At 34.1% G+C, this 18498-nt stretch overlaps 3 protein-coding genes across 6 annotated transcripts in view; all 3 read left to right on the top strand.

Annotated features, from left to right (window-relative positions):
* The window catches only part of LOC101897626 (ETS-like protein pointed), a 305487-nt gene extending 299295 nt beyond the window's left edge, over positions 1 to 6192 (top strand). For all 4 annotated transcript variants that reach the window (XM_059126975.1, XM_059126976.1, XM_059126977.1 and 1 more), the window contains 3 exons: positions 3109 to 3995; positions 4075 to 4232; positions 4705 to 6192. In XM_059126975.1, coding sequence (XP_058982958.1) covers positions 3109 to 3995; positions 4075 to 4232; positions 4705 to 4768 — 1109 coding nt within the window. In that variant the 3' untranslated portion in view covers positions 4769 to 6192. The remainder of the gene's footprint in view (positions 1 to 3108; positions 3996 to 4074; positions 4233 to 4704) is intronic.
* Positions 6193 to 7688: 1496 nt separating this feature from the next.
* LOC101893797 (glutamate dehydrogenase, mitochondrial) lies at positions 7689 to 9730 on the top strand. The gene is made up of 5 exons (XM_005180374.4): positions 7689 to 8196; positions 8261 to 8548; positions 8607 to 8911; positions 8964 to 9359; positions 9424 to 9730. The coding sequence occupies exons 1-5, from the start codon at positions 7812 to 7814 to the stop codon at positions 9646 to 9648; spliced, it is 1599 nt and encodes a 532-aa protein (XP_005180431.2). The 5' UTR covers positions 7689 to 7811; the 3' UTR covers positions 9649 to 9730.
* A 3804-nt stretch (positions 9731 to 13534) lies between these two features.
* On the top strand, positions 13535 to 15325 carry LOC101893971 (coiled-coil domain-containing protein 63). Its single transcript, XM_005180375.3, has one exon. The coding sequence runs from the start codon at positions 13608 to 13610 to the stop codon at positions 15258 to 15260; it is 1653 nt and encodes a 550-aa protein (XP_005180432.1). The 5' UTR covers positions 13535 to 13607; the 3' UTR covers positions 15261 to 15325.
* Positions 15326 to 18498: the final 3173 nt, after the last annotated feature.

Raw genomic sequence — 18498 nt, 5'->3', positions numbered from 1 at the left:
TGATTTCAATAAGAACATTGTGTAAATTTGCTTAGATTTGCAGTGAGGACTTGTTTTGAGATTAGGGGTTTTTAACTGTTCTGGAAATGGCTGGTGTCGCAAACTTGCATCATAAAATTTAAATTTTGTCTATTTTATAATCCTACAATTTTAGGAAGAAAAATGTTTGTTTTTTTTATAAAACATTTTGTATTTTTGAAAAACAAACTTTATGAAATTTTGAAATCAATATCCTAATTCAAAATGCCAAATTGTAAATACAATACGTTGGGCCTTCAAACCCCAATAATTGGGCATATTATTATTTGGAAGACATTTCTGAACCTTAATCTTGGGTAATTTCTGCGGAGGTATGTTCTCCACATTAAAATCTCAAAATATCCAACTGCAGCCACTTCGACCGAAAATATGAGCAAGGATATTCAATGCGCCTAGAATTGGCCATTACAAATTAAAAAAAAAATTAGATAAAATTCAAAACAAAAAATTAAAACAAAAATTTCACTCCATTATATTTATTATTTTTATTATGCTTGAAGAATTCGAAGAATTTTTTTACTTTGAAAGCGAATAGTTGTATTTTCTACGGCCCATGCAAAAGACAGCCTATGTAGGCTACATAAGGGACAATTTTCATTTTAAATGAAAATTTTTAAATTAAAAATTTCACACTTTCTTGACCAATCCTAAAAACGCAACAAAATTATTAAAAGTTTATTTCACTAAGAATGCCTTTCTCCCAAATCTAACCTTAATAGTCCTTAAATCACATTATTAATCTACCTATCTTTGTTTACTCAAAGTCTTTTTCACCATTCAGTTCTCTTGAAAATTAAAAAAATTTTCTATTGACATTTAACACACAAAAGTGTGCACGCACACCCTGGGTAAATAACTGCAGGCCACATAATCCCACCAACAGCACCACACTCACCAAGCGAACCCGACCCCAACCCCTGTAATAAATGCATTGCACTCAACAAGTTGCCAAACAAAATGAATTAGCAATACATTTTTCATTACAAAATATATTATATCCTAATGGATTTTTAGGGGTGAAAAAGCCGACAGGGAGGTAAATGATTGGGTGGTAAATATCTACCAAATCCGACAAATACCAATCAAACATTGTATGGCATCGTTCGGTGCCGCTAAATCTCAAGAGCATCCATTGTAGGTATCTCTAAGAAAATGAAATGGGAGGAGTAATACCGGAGAAATCGCCACGAAACAACGAAAAAAATCTCCCAAAAATAGTTCTGCGCAGTTTAAAATCATAAGACTTGAGCAAGTTTTTTTTTCTTCTTGGAAAAAAGACAAAGAAACTTTGCCGAAAAAAGTTTCAAATTTGCAAAAGCAACAGGTTTGTTGTTGCTTTCCCCCACCCCACAACTCATGATTTCACACACATCTCTCTTTCTCTCTCATACTCATGCTCAGTAGACAAATGTTGGTATTGGTGCCCCATCTAATACCTGAAAGGCTCCCCCAACATTTATCTCTTCCCCATTTGGTGTTATGGTGAGCAATTTTATTATGGTTCTCTCTCACTCTCATTTGGAGTTGAGTAATTCTGCTACTCTCCATTATCTATGGCTCTTACAATAATGATTTGTAAATGAAAACAAAAACAAAAATCCAACAATACTCTTGTGTATGAGCATGAGTATATCTTATGGTGGGGTTAGTTTGCTGGTGTTGGTAATTCATTGGATTTTGATTGGTTTTCGAATGCCATCAAATCATCAACGCTTTATGCGCATGATGAAGATTATGATGATAATAATGATGATGAGGATGCGAAGCTCTATTCAACCAACACAACCATGTAAACGTTTCACTTATTAAAGGGGTTATTTGGCTTTGATGTGTTTGAAATCTGGTATGTTATTGACCCGCCTCCGTTTGATTGTTGTTGTTTCAAAAGATGTGTGAAAAATGGGTGGGAAAATCTTAAGATTACTGTGCGAGAAAATGAATTAAGGCAAGAAGTATTTGGCAAAATAACATATTGCCAATTTTTGCGGCAACAAATTACGGCACATTAAAAATATTCATTATTTCAAGTTGGTTTAATGTAAAGAAAAAAATATTAAAAAATGGTAATTTATCAAAATACAATCGAAAAATTAAAAATTTTAAATTAAAAAAAAATATGGAAAAAATAAAAAAAAAGTTTAAAACAAATAAAAACTTTAAAATAGAAAATGTTAATTAAAAAAATTACTTCAAAATAAAATAAAATGAGTATCTTGAGATCCGATATTTTTAAATAATTCGCTTCATTTGAAATATTTTGAAATCATTGAAATTGGATAAAAAATAAAAAATTAACAGACATTATAAGTTTCAGAATGAAAAATATAAAATTTCAATGAAAAAATAATAATACAAAATTATAATGAATAGTAAATCATATAGAAACAAACATAATACAAATTAATAAAAAAGAAACATAAATATATCTATAAATATATATTTTTATAAGTTAAATATGTTTCTATATTGAAGTATTATAAATTATATTATTATTATGATGTATAAAATGGTTTGGTATAAATAAAAAACTGATTTTTAAAGAATTATATTCTACTGCAAACATTATAAACAATTAATGAAAAAAAAATATTTTGTTTTGTATTGAAAAATTATGTTCAAAATTAGACAAGGTTCAGGAAATGTTCTCAATATTTGCTCAGCTCCAGTACCTGCAAGAATCTACTAGTTTTACAATCTTTTTCGATATTACAGAGGAAAAATCTTTTATCGTAGTAAAAAAAATTACATTCTGACAGTTCTTGAACAGAGCAATTGTGTATGTCCTTGTATATTTCTAATAATGCAGAAAAAAATAAAAACATATTTTAAAATCATTGGAAAAAAATTAAAATACCTAAAAATACAAAGTGCAGTATATTCTTGCGGAATGATTGAAATTAAGTTTAACAATTAATTTTCTAGGTAAAATTAAATCACCACTAACCATAATAGGTCATCAAAAATACATTTTAATTTTTATATTAATATTATTTTATTTTATTAGATATAAACTAATTGAAATTATAACAAATTTCTAATCCAATATCCTAAAATTTCCCTTCATTTTAGGTTACGGATCATCAACACACGATCGCAACAACAGCCCGCCACCACAGCAGCAGCAACAACAAAATGCTGCTAACAATCAAAACTCAATGCTGCCACCCGCTCATGCAAACCAACAAAATGCCACATCGGCTGTTTCAGTTTCACAACCCAGCAGCCTTTCGCCCAATAGTGTTAATAGCAACAACAACAATAACAACAACAATGGTGCAAATCTCAATTACATGCAAATGTCGATGCGTAATTCAGCTGCTGCCGCTGCAGCTTTTTACACACAACATCAAATGAAAGAGGAGCCCGGTACCCAAAGCGCCTATGGTAATCTCGCTGGCTCGAATTCCGCCAATCCCAATGATCCCACAGATCTCACAGCCCAATTTGGCCTAACGCCAGCCCATTTAGCCAATGCCAATGCTGTGGCTGCCGCAGCCGCTGCTGGTTACGATGACAGTGATTATCACAGTACTATGTCTTCACAAGATCATCAAGCCCAGGCGGCCAGCAATTATTTGGACAGTAATCCAGCCGATTTCTATAGCCTCAATGTGGAGCAAAAATACAATGCCTATGGTCGCTCAAGATTTCATGATGCCTATTCGCCGGAATTTTCACCCTATGATACACCACAATTCCCCAGTATGGCCGCCCAAGCAGATCAGTGGGCCAGTCATCATGGTGCTCAACATCCAGCTGCATATTTGTCATCGATGTGTTTGGATAAGGCCTTGCTGGGTGGTTATTCAACTCAGGGTGGAGTGCCATGTTTCCAGGGCTCTGGACCCATTCAGTTGTGGCAATTTTTATTGGAATTGTTAATGGACAAAACGTGTCAGGGATTTATATCTTGGACGGGTGATGGTTGGGAATTCAAGCTGACCGATCCAGATGAGGTAAGTTTGAAAGCAAATCTGGAAGAATGATGTTTAAGGATACTAATGGTTTATTTTTCTTCTTTTTGTTGTATTATAGGTTGCCCGCCGCTGGGGTATACGCAAAAACAAACCAAAAATGAATTATGAAAAGCTAAGCCGAGGCCTACGTTATTATTATGATAAAAATATCATTCATAAGACAGCTGGTAAACGTTATGTTTATCGTTTTGTATGTGATCTACAAGGTTTAATTGGGTAAGCTTTAATTTTGTTTAAATTATTTTCTTTACAATAGCAAATTTGTATGCGCAATTTTTTTTGTAATTTGGTAATTGATTTCCAGGGACGTTTATTCTACACTTTTCTCTTACCCAAGTTATAAAAATCTTTCCCAAACAACTCAGTTTTCCGCGTAAAATACCGTGTTTTGTGGGTGTAATAATTCACTAAAATTGAAATTTCTTAATTTGTAATCGTAATGAAAATGTTGCGTTTTGTGGCACCATGTGAATGGTCGTTTTTGTTCAAGCCTAAAAGTATGCTACGATTTAATTCATTGTAGATGCAACGGGGTTTTTGTCACAACTATCGAAACATTCACAATGGACTAGTTGCTAACCAGCATTTTAAAATACTACAGATTATTTTATTTTTACAAATATTTTGAAAAAATAATATGTAGAATGTCTTTACTAATTTTCTATTATTTTTCTCTTTCCTTTTCTAGTTGCTCACCTGAAGAATTGTGTGCTAAATATGACCTCAAAACCGAAAAGAAGGATGATGATTAGATTACCAATAAATCTCAGCCGTTCTTGTGTTTACGCAGAAAGAGAGATAAAAGGGGTTTTGGTCCCTTACAAAACAAATGATACAAAAACAAAATGGTGGATTCTTCCAAATGTGCTTAAAAACTACAACAACACAAATTGTTTGTAATTAAGAATTCAATGTAAATTTTTAAATGCACAAGTTATTATTCTACCCCCATCATAGACGCACAATAAAAAAGCAACAATTTTGTTTAATTTCTCGCAAAAAAAAAAACCGTTTTTTTGTAATTGTTTTTAAAAACAAAACAAAAATGTTTTTTTTTAATATATATTAAATAGTTTTTTTATTATTAATAAGAAATATCATTGAAAACGTGATGTATTTTAAGGAAAATTGTTTTTTTACACAAAAAAAAATATATATATTTTTTATTTTATTTAAAAATACAAGAAAACCAATAAATAGTGGATTCGTAGGAAATTAAAAACAAAATATTTTCTTAAAGTGCTAAGACGAAAAAAAATTAATTTGAAATTAATTAAATTCCCCGAAGATAGGTTTGAAAAATGTAATTTTAGTTATTTTTTAACCAGCAATGTTCTCGTTAATTTATTAAGTTTTTATAAAATGTATACAAAACCCAAATTTGATAACAAAAAAACAAGGCTCAATAAATTAATTTAATTGTGCAATTTACAAAAAAAAAATTAAAAAATTGCCTGAATAAAATTTAATATGCCATACAACAAAAAAACATAATTTACAAAACAAACAGACCGCTTACACAAGTAATTGAGTATCCAAAGTTAAGTGATATTAAACAAAATTAAAAATATATATTTTGTATATAATTTTCTTTAAAAAATATTTTTAATCTTAAAACAACTTCCCTTTCCCCATTCTTTAAGTGTCTTAGACTTCAAGTTTTCTTTGTCTTTAATTATTATTATTTTTAATTCAACCCTTAAAATATATACACAAATCATTTCTCAGTGCATGAGTGCTTCCGTGAGACTCGAGAGTTTTAACAAAACATAAAATTTATTACAATTTTAAATGAAAACATAAAAAATCCCCAACTTTGTAAAAGAAACCAGCGTGGAAAGAAAAAAAATTAAATAAAACCATGAAAAGATTATCATAATTGTTTAAAGTAGTTTTTTTAGATGATACACAAAATAAAAATCTTAAAACTTTAATTTTAAGTAGGTGTAAAAAAATTACAATTATTAATATAAAAACAAGAACTCTACATATACTTATATAATAAATTATATTTAAAATCAAATTTTAATTATTTTTTTTTTTTTTTTTTTTTTGTAATTATAAGTCAGAAAAACAAAACCAACAAACGTAAAAAATGCTCAAAAACATTTGCATAAATTAAATAAATAAAAAAAAACATATTTGTTAAAAATAAAATACAATTTAAAAATAATAATGACTTCGAATTTTTATTTAAAATTTTTTATAACCTGCACCGTGTGTAACACCTCAATATGTACATTTCAAACCCCACAAAGAACATATATTCTTGATCAGCATAAAATTCTATTTCGATTTAGCGGTGACCGTTCTGCGGAAATCACTCTACCTTCCGAACGAAATGAAGTAGGTTGATAAAATTTTACTCAAATGTCCAGAGTGACATGCAAAAACTGCAACCAACTTCAGACTGCTGTCATTTCTAAGCCACTAGTCCGACAGCTGTTAAAATTATTCCAGCGACAGCTCATTATATTGTTTACAAGCATACAAAAGCAGAGAATTTTCCAGAAAAAAAGTTATTCGTGATGGAATTCAAGCGTGATAGTGTGATTTCTTTACATTTGGCTGGAAAACCACAAGTGGCTATCGTTAGAGCACTCCATCATTTAAATGTGAATAACTCTTTTGTGTCTCGTACCATCGCTCGTTACCGTGATACTGGTAGTGTAGCCCAACGTCAAGTAAGTGAACAGAAGAAAACAGCAACATCAGCAGAAATGGTTCGAACGCAGTGGCCGAAAAATGGCTCGTAAGCTGAACATATCGCAATATTCCATTCGGCAAATAATGCAACAGAAAGAAAATAGACCCAAAAGAGCTAAAGAGTTGCTTCGCTTGGCCAAAGTGATGATGGTTTTCTCCGATGAGAAAACATTCGTTCTCCAGCAGTTTGTAAACTAACAAAATGATCGTGTTTACTTGCCAAAGAGGTCAGCTGAAAAATGTGCACCTTCGGTTGGCCACCAGAACTCAAGCCTTGGTGATGGTGTGGGCCATAACAGCCGATGGTCGCTCTCCGCTCGTATTAATCGACCGTGGTATCAAAATAAATGCTGAATATTATCGCGAAAATATTTTGGCCGCAAACCTTGGACATTCCAACAGGACGCAGCACCATCGCACTCAGCACGCACCACCCAGGAATGGTTACAAAATGAGGTTCCTCGCTACATTTCCAGCGCACAATGGCCACAAAAATTTGCGGATAACAATCCGTTGGACTATTGTGTCTGGAGTATTTTGGAAAGCAAGGTTGGCACAAAAAAATACCAAATTCTAAATACCTTAAGCAAGCGCTTCGACGGGAATGGGTCAAAATACCGCAGAGCGACATTCGGGCAGCGTGTGACCGTTTCATTGGCCGTTTGAAGGCCATAATTCATGCCAAAGGTGACCAACTCGAACAAATCTAAACTTATTCTAAAATGTGATGCTATTTCCGACATTTTTTGCTTTCATTCAATAAAATTAAAATCAAAATTATGGCGTTTGCCTTTGTTGCAGTTTTTTATCTCACCCTGTATATTGCATAACCTGCAGATCAACAGAAGTTCTGGAAATAAGCTTATATATTGGGAAATTTCATAATTAGGAATACGCAAGTCGTCTTTCGATTATTTCATTGATCGGCTTTTGGCAATGAAAAATCCGACTTAAACTTTTTAATTACGTATCCAAATTTCTAATTTACACTTCGTGTCACCCTAATATTGATTTCTTCAAAATAAGAAAGAGGAAAAGTCAAATTATCGGAACGTTAAAATTTCTCCTTTCAATTGGCAAGGAATCAAAATGATTCGTTCTCTCCCTCAACGAGTAACCCCGAAGAATCCATTTTCATGGAACCCCCTTTCTCAACGTGGCAAACATGAAATACCAAAACATTTAGAAAAGATACCAACCGATAAAAATCCAAATTTTGCTCATATGGTTGAATATTATTATCACGCTGCTGCTAAGCTAATGGAACCCACACTTATCCAGGAACTGATCAAGAAATATCCCAAATTGGAGTCGAAAAGTGTTGAGGCACGAGTTAGTGGTATATTAAGATTTATGGGGCGTGTTACGACATGTATTGAGGTTAATTTCCCGTTGTTGAAAAATAATTCTGAAATTGAAATAATAACCGGTTATAGGGCACATCATATGAAACAACGTTTGCCGGTAAAGGGAGGTAAGTTGGGGGGTGGAGAAGATACATATTTGTGGGAAAATAAGTGTATATATCCCCTTTTAAGGTATACGCTTTGGCTTGGATGTGGAAGAGGATGAGGTCAAAGGTTTGGCCTATTTAATGTCCTTTAAGTGCGCCTGCGTTAATTTACCCTTTGGAGGGGCCAAGGGGGGCATACGCATAGATCCTAGAAAATATACCGACAAAGAACTGCAAATAATTACCCGACGTTATACCATGGAATTGTTAAGACGAAACATGATTGGTCCTGGCATCGATGTTCCAGCACCCGATGTAAATACGGGCGAGAGGGAAATGAATTGGATTTGTGATCAGTATTTAAAGACATTTGGTATGGGATTGACAATAAGGAATATTTTTTATTCTAATTTTCGATTTAATGTTCTAAGGTCACAAGGACATCAATGCATTGGCTATTGTCACTGGAAAACCAGTTCACATGGGTGGCATAAATGGTCGCACTTCGGCCACTGGACGTGGAGTCTGGAAGGCTGGTGACGTTTTCCTTCAGGACAAAGATTGGATGGATTTTCTGAAACTGAAGCCGGGTTGGAAAGGTAAAACAGTTATTGTCCAAGGCTTTGGTAATGTCGGTTCATACGCTGCCAAGTTTGTGGTGGAGGCTGGTGCCAAATTAATTGGGGTGGAGGAAAAAAATGTATCATTGATGAATCCAGAGGGAATTAATCCTGATGTATGTATAATGAAAGGTAAAAGTAAATAATAAAAAAGTTACTTTTCAACAGGACCTCATATCCCATATGTCCGAGAAGAAGACCCTCAAAGGTTTTTCCAAGGCCACCGAAAAGCAGGGTTCACTCTTAAGCGAGAAATGTGACATTTTAATGCCTTGTGCCACTCAAAAAGTGCTCAATGCGGACAACGCCGCCAAGGTTCAGGCAAAAATAATACTCGAGGGTGCCAATGGTCCCGTGACCCCAGCTGCTGATGAAATTCTACGCAAAAAGGGTATTCTCATGATACCCGATATGTATTGCAATGCCGGTGGGGCGACGGTATCCTATTTTGAATTTTTGAAAAATATCAATCATGTTTCCTATGGTAAAATGTCCTCGAAACGTGACAATCACGTTGTTCGTGAGATTTTCAACTCGATTAATGAATCCTTGGGGGGAGACGCGGTAGGTCATATGAGGGTTAAATATTATGGGAATTCATATTAATTATTTTTTTTGTAATATTTAGCCTCATATTTGTCCTAACGCAAATTTGGAAAAAATTCGCAACTGTACATCGGAAGCTGATATTGTGGACTATGGTTTACAGACTGTAATGGAAATGGCGGGACAGGGTATCAAGGAGGTAGCCAACGAGTATGCCTTGTGTAACGATTTGCGTACAGCTGCCTACATTTTTTCGATACAAAAGATATTCCGGGCCTTGGAAACCTCTGGAATAACCCAACAATAAATTTTAAATCCCATTCCATTTAAATCCCATATTAAAATTTGAGGTTCTATTTGTATTTGTAAAAAATAAATGTTTAAAAGTAGAGGTTTGCCTTTTTTCTAGAGAAAATCCTCAGAAACTGATATCTGATTGGTTTCCTTTACAAAAAATATTCCTTCAAAACACATGCCTCAGTTTTTCTTGAAAAAAAAACAAATCATTCAATTGCTATATTTTATATAGAAAAAAATCCAAATTGATTGGCTTCTGCCCAGTCCTAAACTCTAACTCCATGTAAATTTCCGCGTCGTTTGGTTCATAATTGTGGCCTACAGAGCAACGGCAAAATCAGGAAAATTTCCTGTTTTTGGTCCATTTCAACCCCTAAATATTTTGCAATCATCTCCAAAAACAATAGGGTTCTATTCTGACCATAACCCCACCTCCATTTTCAATTTCGTGAGGATCGGTTCATAATTGCGACCTGTAGCTTGATTACAAATTAACATGGACAGACGGACGGACGGACAAACATTGCTAGATCGACTCAGCTCGGCGAGCTAGGAAGATCCATATATACTATCCTATGTGGGAAACCAATATTTCGAGGTGTTTCATAATTTTGGCCCAATCATACTTATAATACCCCCAACACATAGTGTTGCAGGGTATAAAAATCAGTCGACTGAGGTTTCCATTTTTTTCCATAGAAAAAATCAGTGAACTGTGGTTTCAATTTTTTTCTATTGGGAAAAAATCAATGAACTGAGGTTTCGATTTTTTCTATTGAGAAAAATCAGTGAACTGAGGTTTCGTTGTGTTTCTACAGAAAAAATCAGAGAACTGAGGTTTCGTTTTTTTTTCAACAGGAAAAAAAAACAGTGAACAGAGGACTCGTTTTTGTATAGAAAAAAAAACCCAAACCTCAGTTCACTGATTTTTTTCTGTAGAAAAAAACCTCAGTTCACTGAGGATTGGGTTTTTCTCTATATTTTGTTTTCTATAGAAAAAAAGTTAGTTAACTGATGGTTTCGATTTTCTTTCTATAGAAAAAAAGTCAGTGAACTGATGGTTTCGATTTTTTTCTATAGAAAAAAAGTCAGTGAACTGATGGTTTCAATTTTTTTTCTATAGAAAAAAATTAGTGAACTGATGGTTTCGATTTTTTCTCTACAGAAAAAAATCAGTGAACTGATGGTTTCGATTTTTTTCTACAGAAAAAAATCAGTGAACTGATGGTTTCGATTTTTCTTTTCTACAGAAAAAAATCAGTGAACTGATGGTTTCGGTTTTTTTCTATAGAAAAAAATTAGTTAACTGATGGTTTCGCAAAGGCTATAATCGTGCGGTGCCGACCATGTGATACCCTACAACACTACAATCAAAGACATAGAAGTGTAAAGATAGGACAAGACAGAGTCAAGATATGGTAACCCTGTGAAAATACCTCTGTTGTTACGATATCATAACAACATAATTACAAATGTTAACTGATTTAAACCGCCAAAGCAATGTGCAAATTTTCGGAAAGGTCCATGGAATAGAATTTTGAAACCAAAATTTTGGATTTTTCAAATTTTTATTTGATATCCGTTTCTGTAATAGTGGTTTTTATATTAACATGTCTCTGCCATGAGCTGTTACTCTATGTATTGTAGACACAAACCATTTGCTCAAAATGCATTTTGTCTAGTCTTTACCATTTTAGGTCTTTGCTACAATATGTTCGAAACCCCCTTCTATCAAAATCCATTTTGGAATATTTCGTTTTTTAAATAATGTCAACGAGCCCCGCCCAGAGGTTACCCTTAATTTTTTTACCCGGAGAATTTGGCCAATATTTACCGAGTGTTTTTAAGTAATCAAAACAATTTCACACGAAAGTTGTGGTCCATTTTACTGTCATCCAAAATGCAAGACTTCTTCCCTGTCCTTAACTCTCTTCCGATGCGAAATTCCATGTCGATTAGTTTCAATTGTGGTTTATAGAGCGACTACAAAATTAGAAAAAATTAAATTGTTTTAGTCCATTTGCACCTCTAAATGTACATATTAAGAACAATAGGCTTTAATTCTGACCCTAACCCTACCCCTATGCCAAATTTCGTGAGGATCGGACGATAATTGCGAAATGCATATAATACCCTCAAACCGTAGTTTTGAGAAATGTAAAAATTTAGAAAATTTACAATTCAAAATTGTAAGTCGAATTGAAAACATCGCATGCAATAAAAAATATGACAAAAATTTAAAAAATTGACAAAAGATATTCACATTGTTTGAGTGTTTTAGCTTTTTGCATGGTACAATGAATACAAGGTTGGTCAACTTTGAAAAAATTACAAGTATAGAGATCTACCTGTTTGGCTTGTAATGTCAGAATTAGTATCAAAACAATAAAAAATCAAACAACTTGTTGCATGTATTTTGAATAAATAATTAAAAACCGCGAAAACTGAATGAAAGGTCAACACTTCTTTTTAAAACCAGGTTCTATATATCTCTAAAGGATTATTTCGCTACAAAAACTCTAGATTTTGTCGATGCATACGATGAAATAAACATTTTGAAAACATCCGAATTTGAATGTTTTCTGAACAATTTTTTTTTGTTATTGAAAAGAAAACACATACATAAACAAATAAAGATGACATATTAAGCCAAGAAAATAAAAAATGTAAATCATATGGTATCATAGCCCTACCTTGATATCATTGTACCATGGCTTTTTGACCTTAGGTTTCATATACAAATTAAAACAAAATTATTTTATTTTGTATTTTATTCCCGACGTTTCACGTTTAATTTCAATCTACATTCCATATTAGAACCAACTGACTATAAGACATTCATACAGAAACAAAAAAGTAGAACGAATGCAATAAGGAAAAAACTGACAGAAACACACAGGAAAAAAGTAAATACACTGAAAGAAGACAAAGACACAAAGACGTTATTATTTTGCAAGCATTATCTGCTTGAAATAAAACCGTAGCAATGAATAAAAAGGACTACATTTCTAAAATGGAAACTTTTCTACAGGACAAACACACATATAAAATATTACGAACAGATCCAACCCAAAAATTACAAAAAGCGAATAACAATTTGGTCTCAGAACTATACAAGAACAAGAATATAACTTTGTTGGAAAAAAAAAGATATTATCTTGCACTGCAGCTAACGCGCCTCGAATATATGGGTTGCCGAAAATCCACAAACCCAACATCCCACTAAGACCAATTGTTTCGTCAATGAATGTACCATACTATGAACTTTCAAAGTACCTTGGACAGATTTTAAAAAACCAAATCTCGAAGAACTATAATATAAAAAACTCTACTTCTTTAAAACAAAACATAAAAAACATCCAACTTGACAACACAGACATTCTAGTTTCATTTGATGTAGTGTCACTTTTCACAAATATTCCTAATCCAAAATAGTCCACACCGCAATAAAAATCATAATGGGAAAATGGGATGAAATAAGAAAATATACAGAAATACCAAAATCACGTTTTCTTCAAATTTTACAATTCTGCCTCCAATACAAAAACTATTTCATGTTCGACGATAAAATATATAACCAAGTATTTGGAATGATAATGGGAAATCCACTATCACCGACAATAGCGGACATAGTCTTAGACAAACTAGAGATTCGCAATAGATTAAAATCTTTGTAGAATAAAATTGGTTTTGGATGGAATCGCCCCCATACCATCTTTACCGCATTCTTCAAACAATCTTACTGGTATTTTTAATTTAAAAATGGAATACGTATGAATCCAGATACTCTATACAAAAATGGTTCCTTTTTCTAATGTTGAAGGATATTTAAAGTTCGACCTTACTTAATTTTTTCTGCACACAAAATTCCTCAGAATTTATATTTTGAGAGCCCAGTTGGCTGCTAAAAATAATATAATTGTTATTAAATTTTATTTTAATTATATTCTTAACTGAAAGCCCTTCGCCATGGACAATTTGACTAAGAAAAATTTCCTCGAAGCATATTTGGCCAAGCAAAAGGAGTTGGGTAAACGTCAGCGAGAATATAAAAAGATTCTGTCGACAAAATTAAAGAGTCGCAAGGAGACCATTATCGAGGCTAGCTATCAGAATGCCATCGATCAGTTGAAGCTCGAAAAGGATGATTTGAGAGCACAAATTTGGGTGGCCAATGGTCTGACACACGTACGCGAAAATAAGCGTTGTCTGTACAATATCAAATGTCATATTGAATGTCAGGAACGGCTGTCGAACGAAAATCGCAAACTTAAGGTGGATGTTGCAAATTTGGAACGGGAGATAAGTCGAGTGAATAAACAAATCTATGAATTGAATCGTAAAACCGTGCCGGAGACCCAACATCAGGCCCATGTGGCCAAGACGCGTAAGAAATTAATGATATTGGAAAATCAACTTGAGGTGGGGATACGCAGAGAATGTAGTTTTACTGCCATTAATGCAGTATTGCGGGAGGAATTAATAAAAATACTCAATCATCGTACGTTTTTCAATGAATCTTATTCGAAATTGGTTCAGAAGCTAAATAGTGACAAAAAATATTTAATTGAATTGATCGAATACGCCCTGGGTACCTTTGACAATTGCATAGATATCTATGAGAAAATTGACAATCTGGTGAAACGAGATAAAAAAGAAAAGGATATGCGCAAAGTAGAAATGCAAGGTCTGATGAGAAAAATTGCTGCCGAAACAGATACAAATGAATTTATGGATACCAAAGGCAAGGCACGAGAATTGGCTGATTTACAACCCAAGGAGTATGCGCGTCGTGAAAAGTTTCGCCAATACCACAAAAAGAAAATCAATTTGTACAACAAGATTTTGGAGAAAATTCAAGACTATACCCAGACACAAAATGTCGAAAAGGTCATTGAAAAATTCCAGCAGCAGGAGAGTCTCTACTATTCCTATTTCAATTATGCCAACGAACTAAGCTATCACATGACTCTTTTAACGAATTCGGTCAATCGTCTTTACAATGACATCGACTCATTGAAGAAAACCAATTTGAATTCTCTCCAGGATCAATACGAGACCATAGAACGTCTAGAGCAAACTCTGGCCGAAAAGCAAAAGAAAAATTCGGAATTACAAAAGGTTCGTGAGTCGAATGATCAGCGTTTGGATAGTCTCCTAAAGGGTATTGAAACACTTTTTAAATTGTCTCAATGTGATGCCTCTCCGCTTATGGTATTGCTCGGTAATCACAGTCACGTTGATTTGGTCAATGTGCGAAGGTTCCTAAAGATTTTGGAACGTCGTATATTCGACATAACGGCCAGTGTTTATGTTTTGGAGCGAAGGGACGAGAGCAAGGCATTTGGCGATTATGTTGTCAAACAAATTGAAAAGATTTGTGAATGGCCCACCGAACTCAATGATATTGTTCTGACTCAACAGTGTCCCGAGTGTGCCGAAGGTGAAGCCTTCAATATGGATGAGGCGGGTGATGGTGGCGTTGCGGTACACACTGTTGAGGAGGCCAAACATAAGTTATATGAAAAGGTCGCTCAGCCCGAAATGCAATATCGTCTGCACAGCATTAGCCAGTGTCGTCTGCCGCGGTCACGCATATTGGCTGCCAAGAGGAACGCTTAGAATATTAATATTTACCAAAATACAAATATCAGAAACTTCTATAATAAATATGTTTGGATCATAAATGTTATGGGTAAACAATTCGGGTTTGTTAAGTGAATATCCGGTTGAAAAACTCAGTTGTTAGGGTCTTTCCTCTAAGCAAAAAGATCTCAACCTGTTCGGAACATTGCCATCAGTTTATTGCATATATAGTTTATATCCACCTTAGTTTTCTGTATGATCAAAAACTGGCACGCCTTGGTTTTTTTTCTGAACAAGGATCGGCCAAAAGCAAAAAAGAGACAATGTAAAGCTCCAAAATAATGATTTCCTTCCCTTGAAAACCTTCCTAAAATCTAATCAATATTTCGACGACTTTTCTGCTAAAAATTCTTGAATAATTTAAGATTTATGTTTTTATACCCTACATCACATAGTGGTAAGATTACTTTGGCTTTGTTCATTTGTTTGTAACATGGAGATGGAAGCGATCTTCATAGAGTCACCTTCTGTGTCGATTTATGCATGTCAGTCCGTCCGTCCGTCTGTCCATGTATTTTTGTGAACAAAATGCAGATTACATTTATTATCCGATTGAGATGAAATTTTCCAAACAAAATTTGTTTGGCCCAAGGACGAACCCTATTGAAACTGGTGAGAATCGATTCAAATTTAGATATAGCTCTCATATATACCTTCAACCGATTTCGGGTTAATTGTGCACCAAATGGCCAATATCAGTCCAAATTGCCTGAATTTAGTCTAGAAGTAAGTAGATCAAATTTGGAGAAAATCGGTTCAGATATAGTTATAGTGCCCATATATATATTGCATCCCATTTGGGGTTTTATGTCCCTTATATGCGTAATATTCACTCCATAACAAAAATCTTTGGTACCAGATACAGCTCAGAAATAAATGTTTAAAATTTTGTCAAGGTCGGTCCAGATTTGGATATAGCTCCCATATATATCTTTAATCGATATCAGGTTTTTTGTGCACCAAATAGCTAGTAACAGCCCAAACGGACTGAATTTTGGCAAATTCCGATTGAATTCATCCTAGAAATAAGTACTTCAAATTTGGTGGAAATCGGTTCAGATATACCTATAACTCTCACATATATGATTCATCCAATTTGGAGCTTAAGTCCCTCACATGCGTAATACGCACTCGGCAACAATGATATTTGATACCGGACATCAGATACAGCTCGAAAATAATTCTGGCAAATTTTATCGAGATCAGAAGTTTATATAGATAGCTTCGATACACATTTTCATACGATTCTACATTTATTGTTCACCATATATGTAATATCAGCCAGAATTAGTTACATTTCTTCATATTTACCCGAATTTTCCCACTGGGTGAATCTCAGTTCGGAATATCTATTGCTCCAATAAATATATTTTAATATAATCCTAATCGAAGTCATATCATGCATTATACAGCAATGTTATTTGGTTGAATGTTGGTATGATCTACTTCACATAAATTAACAATATAAACTTTCTTGTTGAGGGAGCTCTACTAAATACACAAAATGCGACTTTTGAAAATCAGGGGTTGGAAAGTATGTTTGATATAATAAGGTGGTTTTGCAAATGTGTACTACAAGTGCTAAACTGTGCTGCCTTTGGTACCATTTGGTATTGGGTGAAATCTGAAATTTTGTATTAGGGTCGCTGTTCATATGTAGCTCGGACATATGGTGGTTTCCATAATATGCTCTATAATTGAACGAAAAGTACTGAATGGAACTAATAACTAAATTGTACTAAATAATTAATTGGACTAAAATTGGGTGAAGGGATAGAGGTGGGACTCCCAATTTTGATATTGAGGTCTCTGTTGGTATCTGAAATTCTGCCCGAATGTTGCTCTACGGAGTTTTGGCCCATTCCCGGCGAAGCGTTTGCTTGAGGTGATCGACATTTTGGTATTTTTTAGTGCCAACCTTGCTTTATAAAATACTTCAGACACAATAGTGAGAGAGATTTTGATGTCCATTGTGTGCTGGAAATAAAGCGAGGAACCTCATTTTGTAACCATTCTTGGAGGCGCGTGCTGAGTGCGATGGTGCTGAGTCCTGTTGGAATGCCCAAGGTCTGCGGCCAAAATGTTTGCGTGCCCAAGGCTTGAATACACCCTCCAGAATATTTTCGCGATAATATTCGGCATTTATTCTGATGCCACGGTCGATTAATACGAGCGGAGACCGACCATCGGCTGTTATGGCCGGCGCTTGAGTTCTGGTGGCCAACCGAAGGTGTACATTTTCAGCTGACCTCTTTGGCAAGTAAAAACTATAATTTTGTCTGTTTACAAACTGCTGGACAACGAATGTTTTCTCATCGGAGAAAACCAAATTCGGCAGTTCACCACTTTCGGCTAAGCGAAGCAACTCTTTAGCTCTTTTGCGTCTATTTTCTTTCTGTTGCGGTGTAAGTTCTTGGACTTTTTGGAATTTCAATGGCTTTACCCTAAGCTCATTTTTTAATATTTGCCGAATGGAATATTGCGATATGTGTAGCACACGGGTCATTTTTCTGCCACTGTTTCTTTACATTTTGAACAATTTCTGCGGATGTTGCTGTTTTATTCCGTCCACTTTCTTGACGTCGGGTTACGCTACCAGTATCACGGTAACGAGCGATGGTACGAGACAGAAAAGATTTATTCACATTTAAATGCTGGAGTGCTCTAACGATATCCACTTGTGGTTTCCCAGCCAAATATAAAGAAATTAAACTATCACGCTTGAATTCCTTCACGAATAACTTTTTTCTGGAAAGTTCTCACGAAAATGCTTTAGTACGCTTGTAAACAATATAATGAGCTGTCACTGAAATAATTTTAACAGCTGTCGGACGAGTAGCTTAGAAATGACAGCAGTCTGAAGTTGGATGCAGTTTTTTATTTCACCCTGTACATAGCATGTTTGGTGCATCAAATACATGAAATCGGCCGAAAATATACATAGGAGCTATATCCAATTCTTGTACTGAATTCCGTTACATATTTCAAATTTGAAGACTGTATCTATAAACGATCAATAGACAAAATTTAAATTTTCTGGAGGTACCCCCGATTCTGATGTTATATCTCCAGTTCCAAGTTGAATTTCAAAAATTTATATAGCCTATTTAATTTTCAGACAATTCTGTAGTAAATTTCGAAATTTGCAGGAAAATCTGTTACTTTCCCCAAAGAAAAAGAATGTAATAGTACGTTTATATATATGAGGGTTAAC

The sequence above is a fragment of the Musca domestica genome, unplaced genomic scaffold (assembly GCF_030504385.1).
Source record: "Musca domestica strain aabys unplaced genomic scaffold, Musca_domestica.polishedcontigs.V.1.1 42, whole genome shotgun sequence".
In the NCBI taxonomy this organism is placed as follows: Eukaryota; Metazoa; Arthropoda; class Insecta; order Diptera; family Muscidae; genus Musca; species Musca domestica.
The sequence above is the reverse complement of the archived record's forward strand: the minus strand, read 5'-3'. Positions and strand labels throughout refer to the sequence as shown.

Bases quoted from the DNA above. Each gene is read 5' to 3' on its own strand.
- LOC101893971 (XM_005180375.3), top strand. From the start codon at position 13,608: ATGGACAATTTGACTAAGAAAAATTTCCTCGAAGCATATTTGGCCAAG.
- LOC101893797 (XM_005180374.4), top strand. From the start codon at position 7,812: ATGATTCGTTCTCTCCCTCAACGAGTAACCCCGAAGAATCCATTTTCA. The intron at 8,912-8,963 runs GTATGTATAATG...ACTTTTCAACAG, and splicing joins CAGAGGGAATTAATCCTGAT to GACCTCATATCCCATATGTC. The intron at 9,360-9,423 runs GTAGGTCATATG...TGTAATATTTAG, and splicing joins AATCCTTGGGGGGAGACGCG to CCTCATATTTGTCCTAACGC.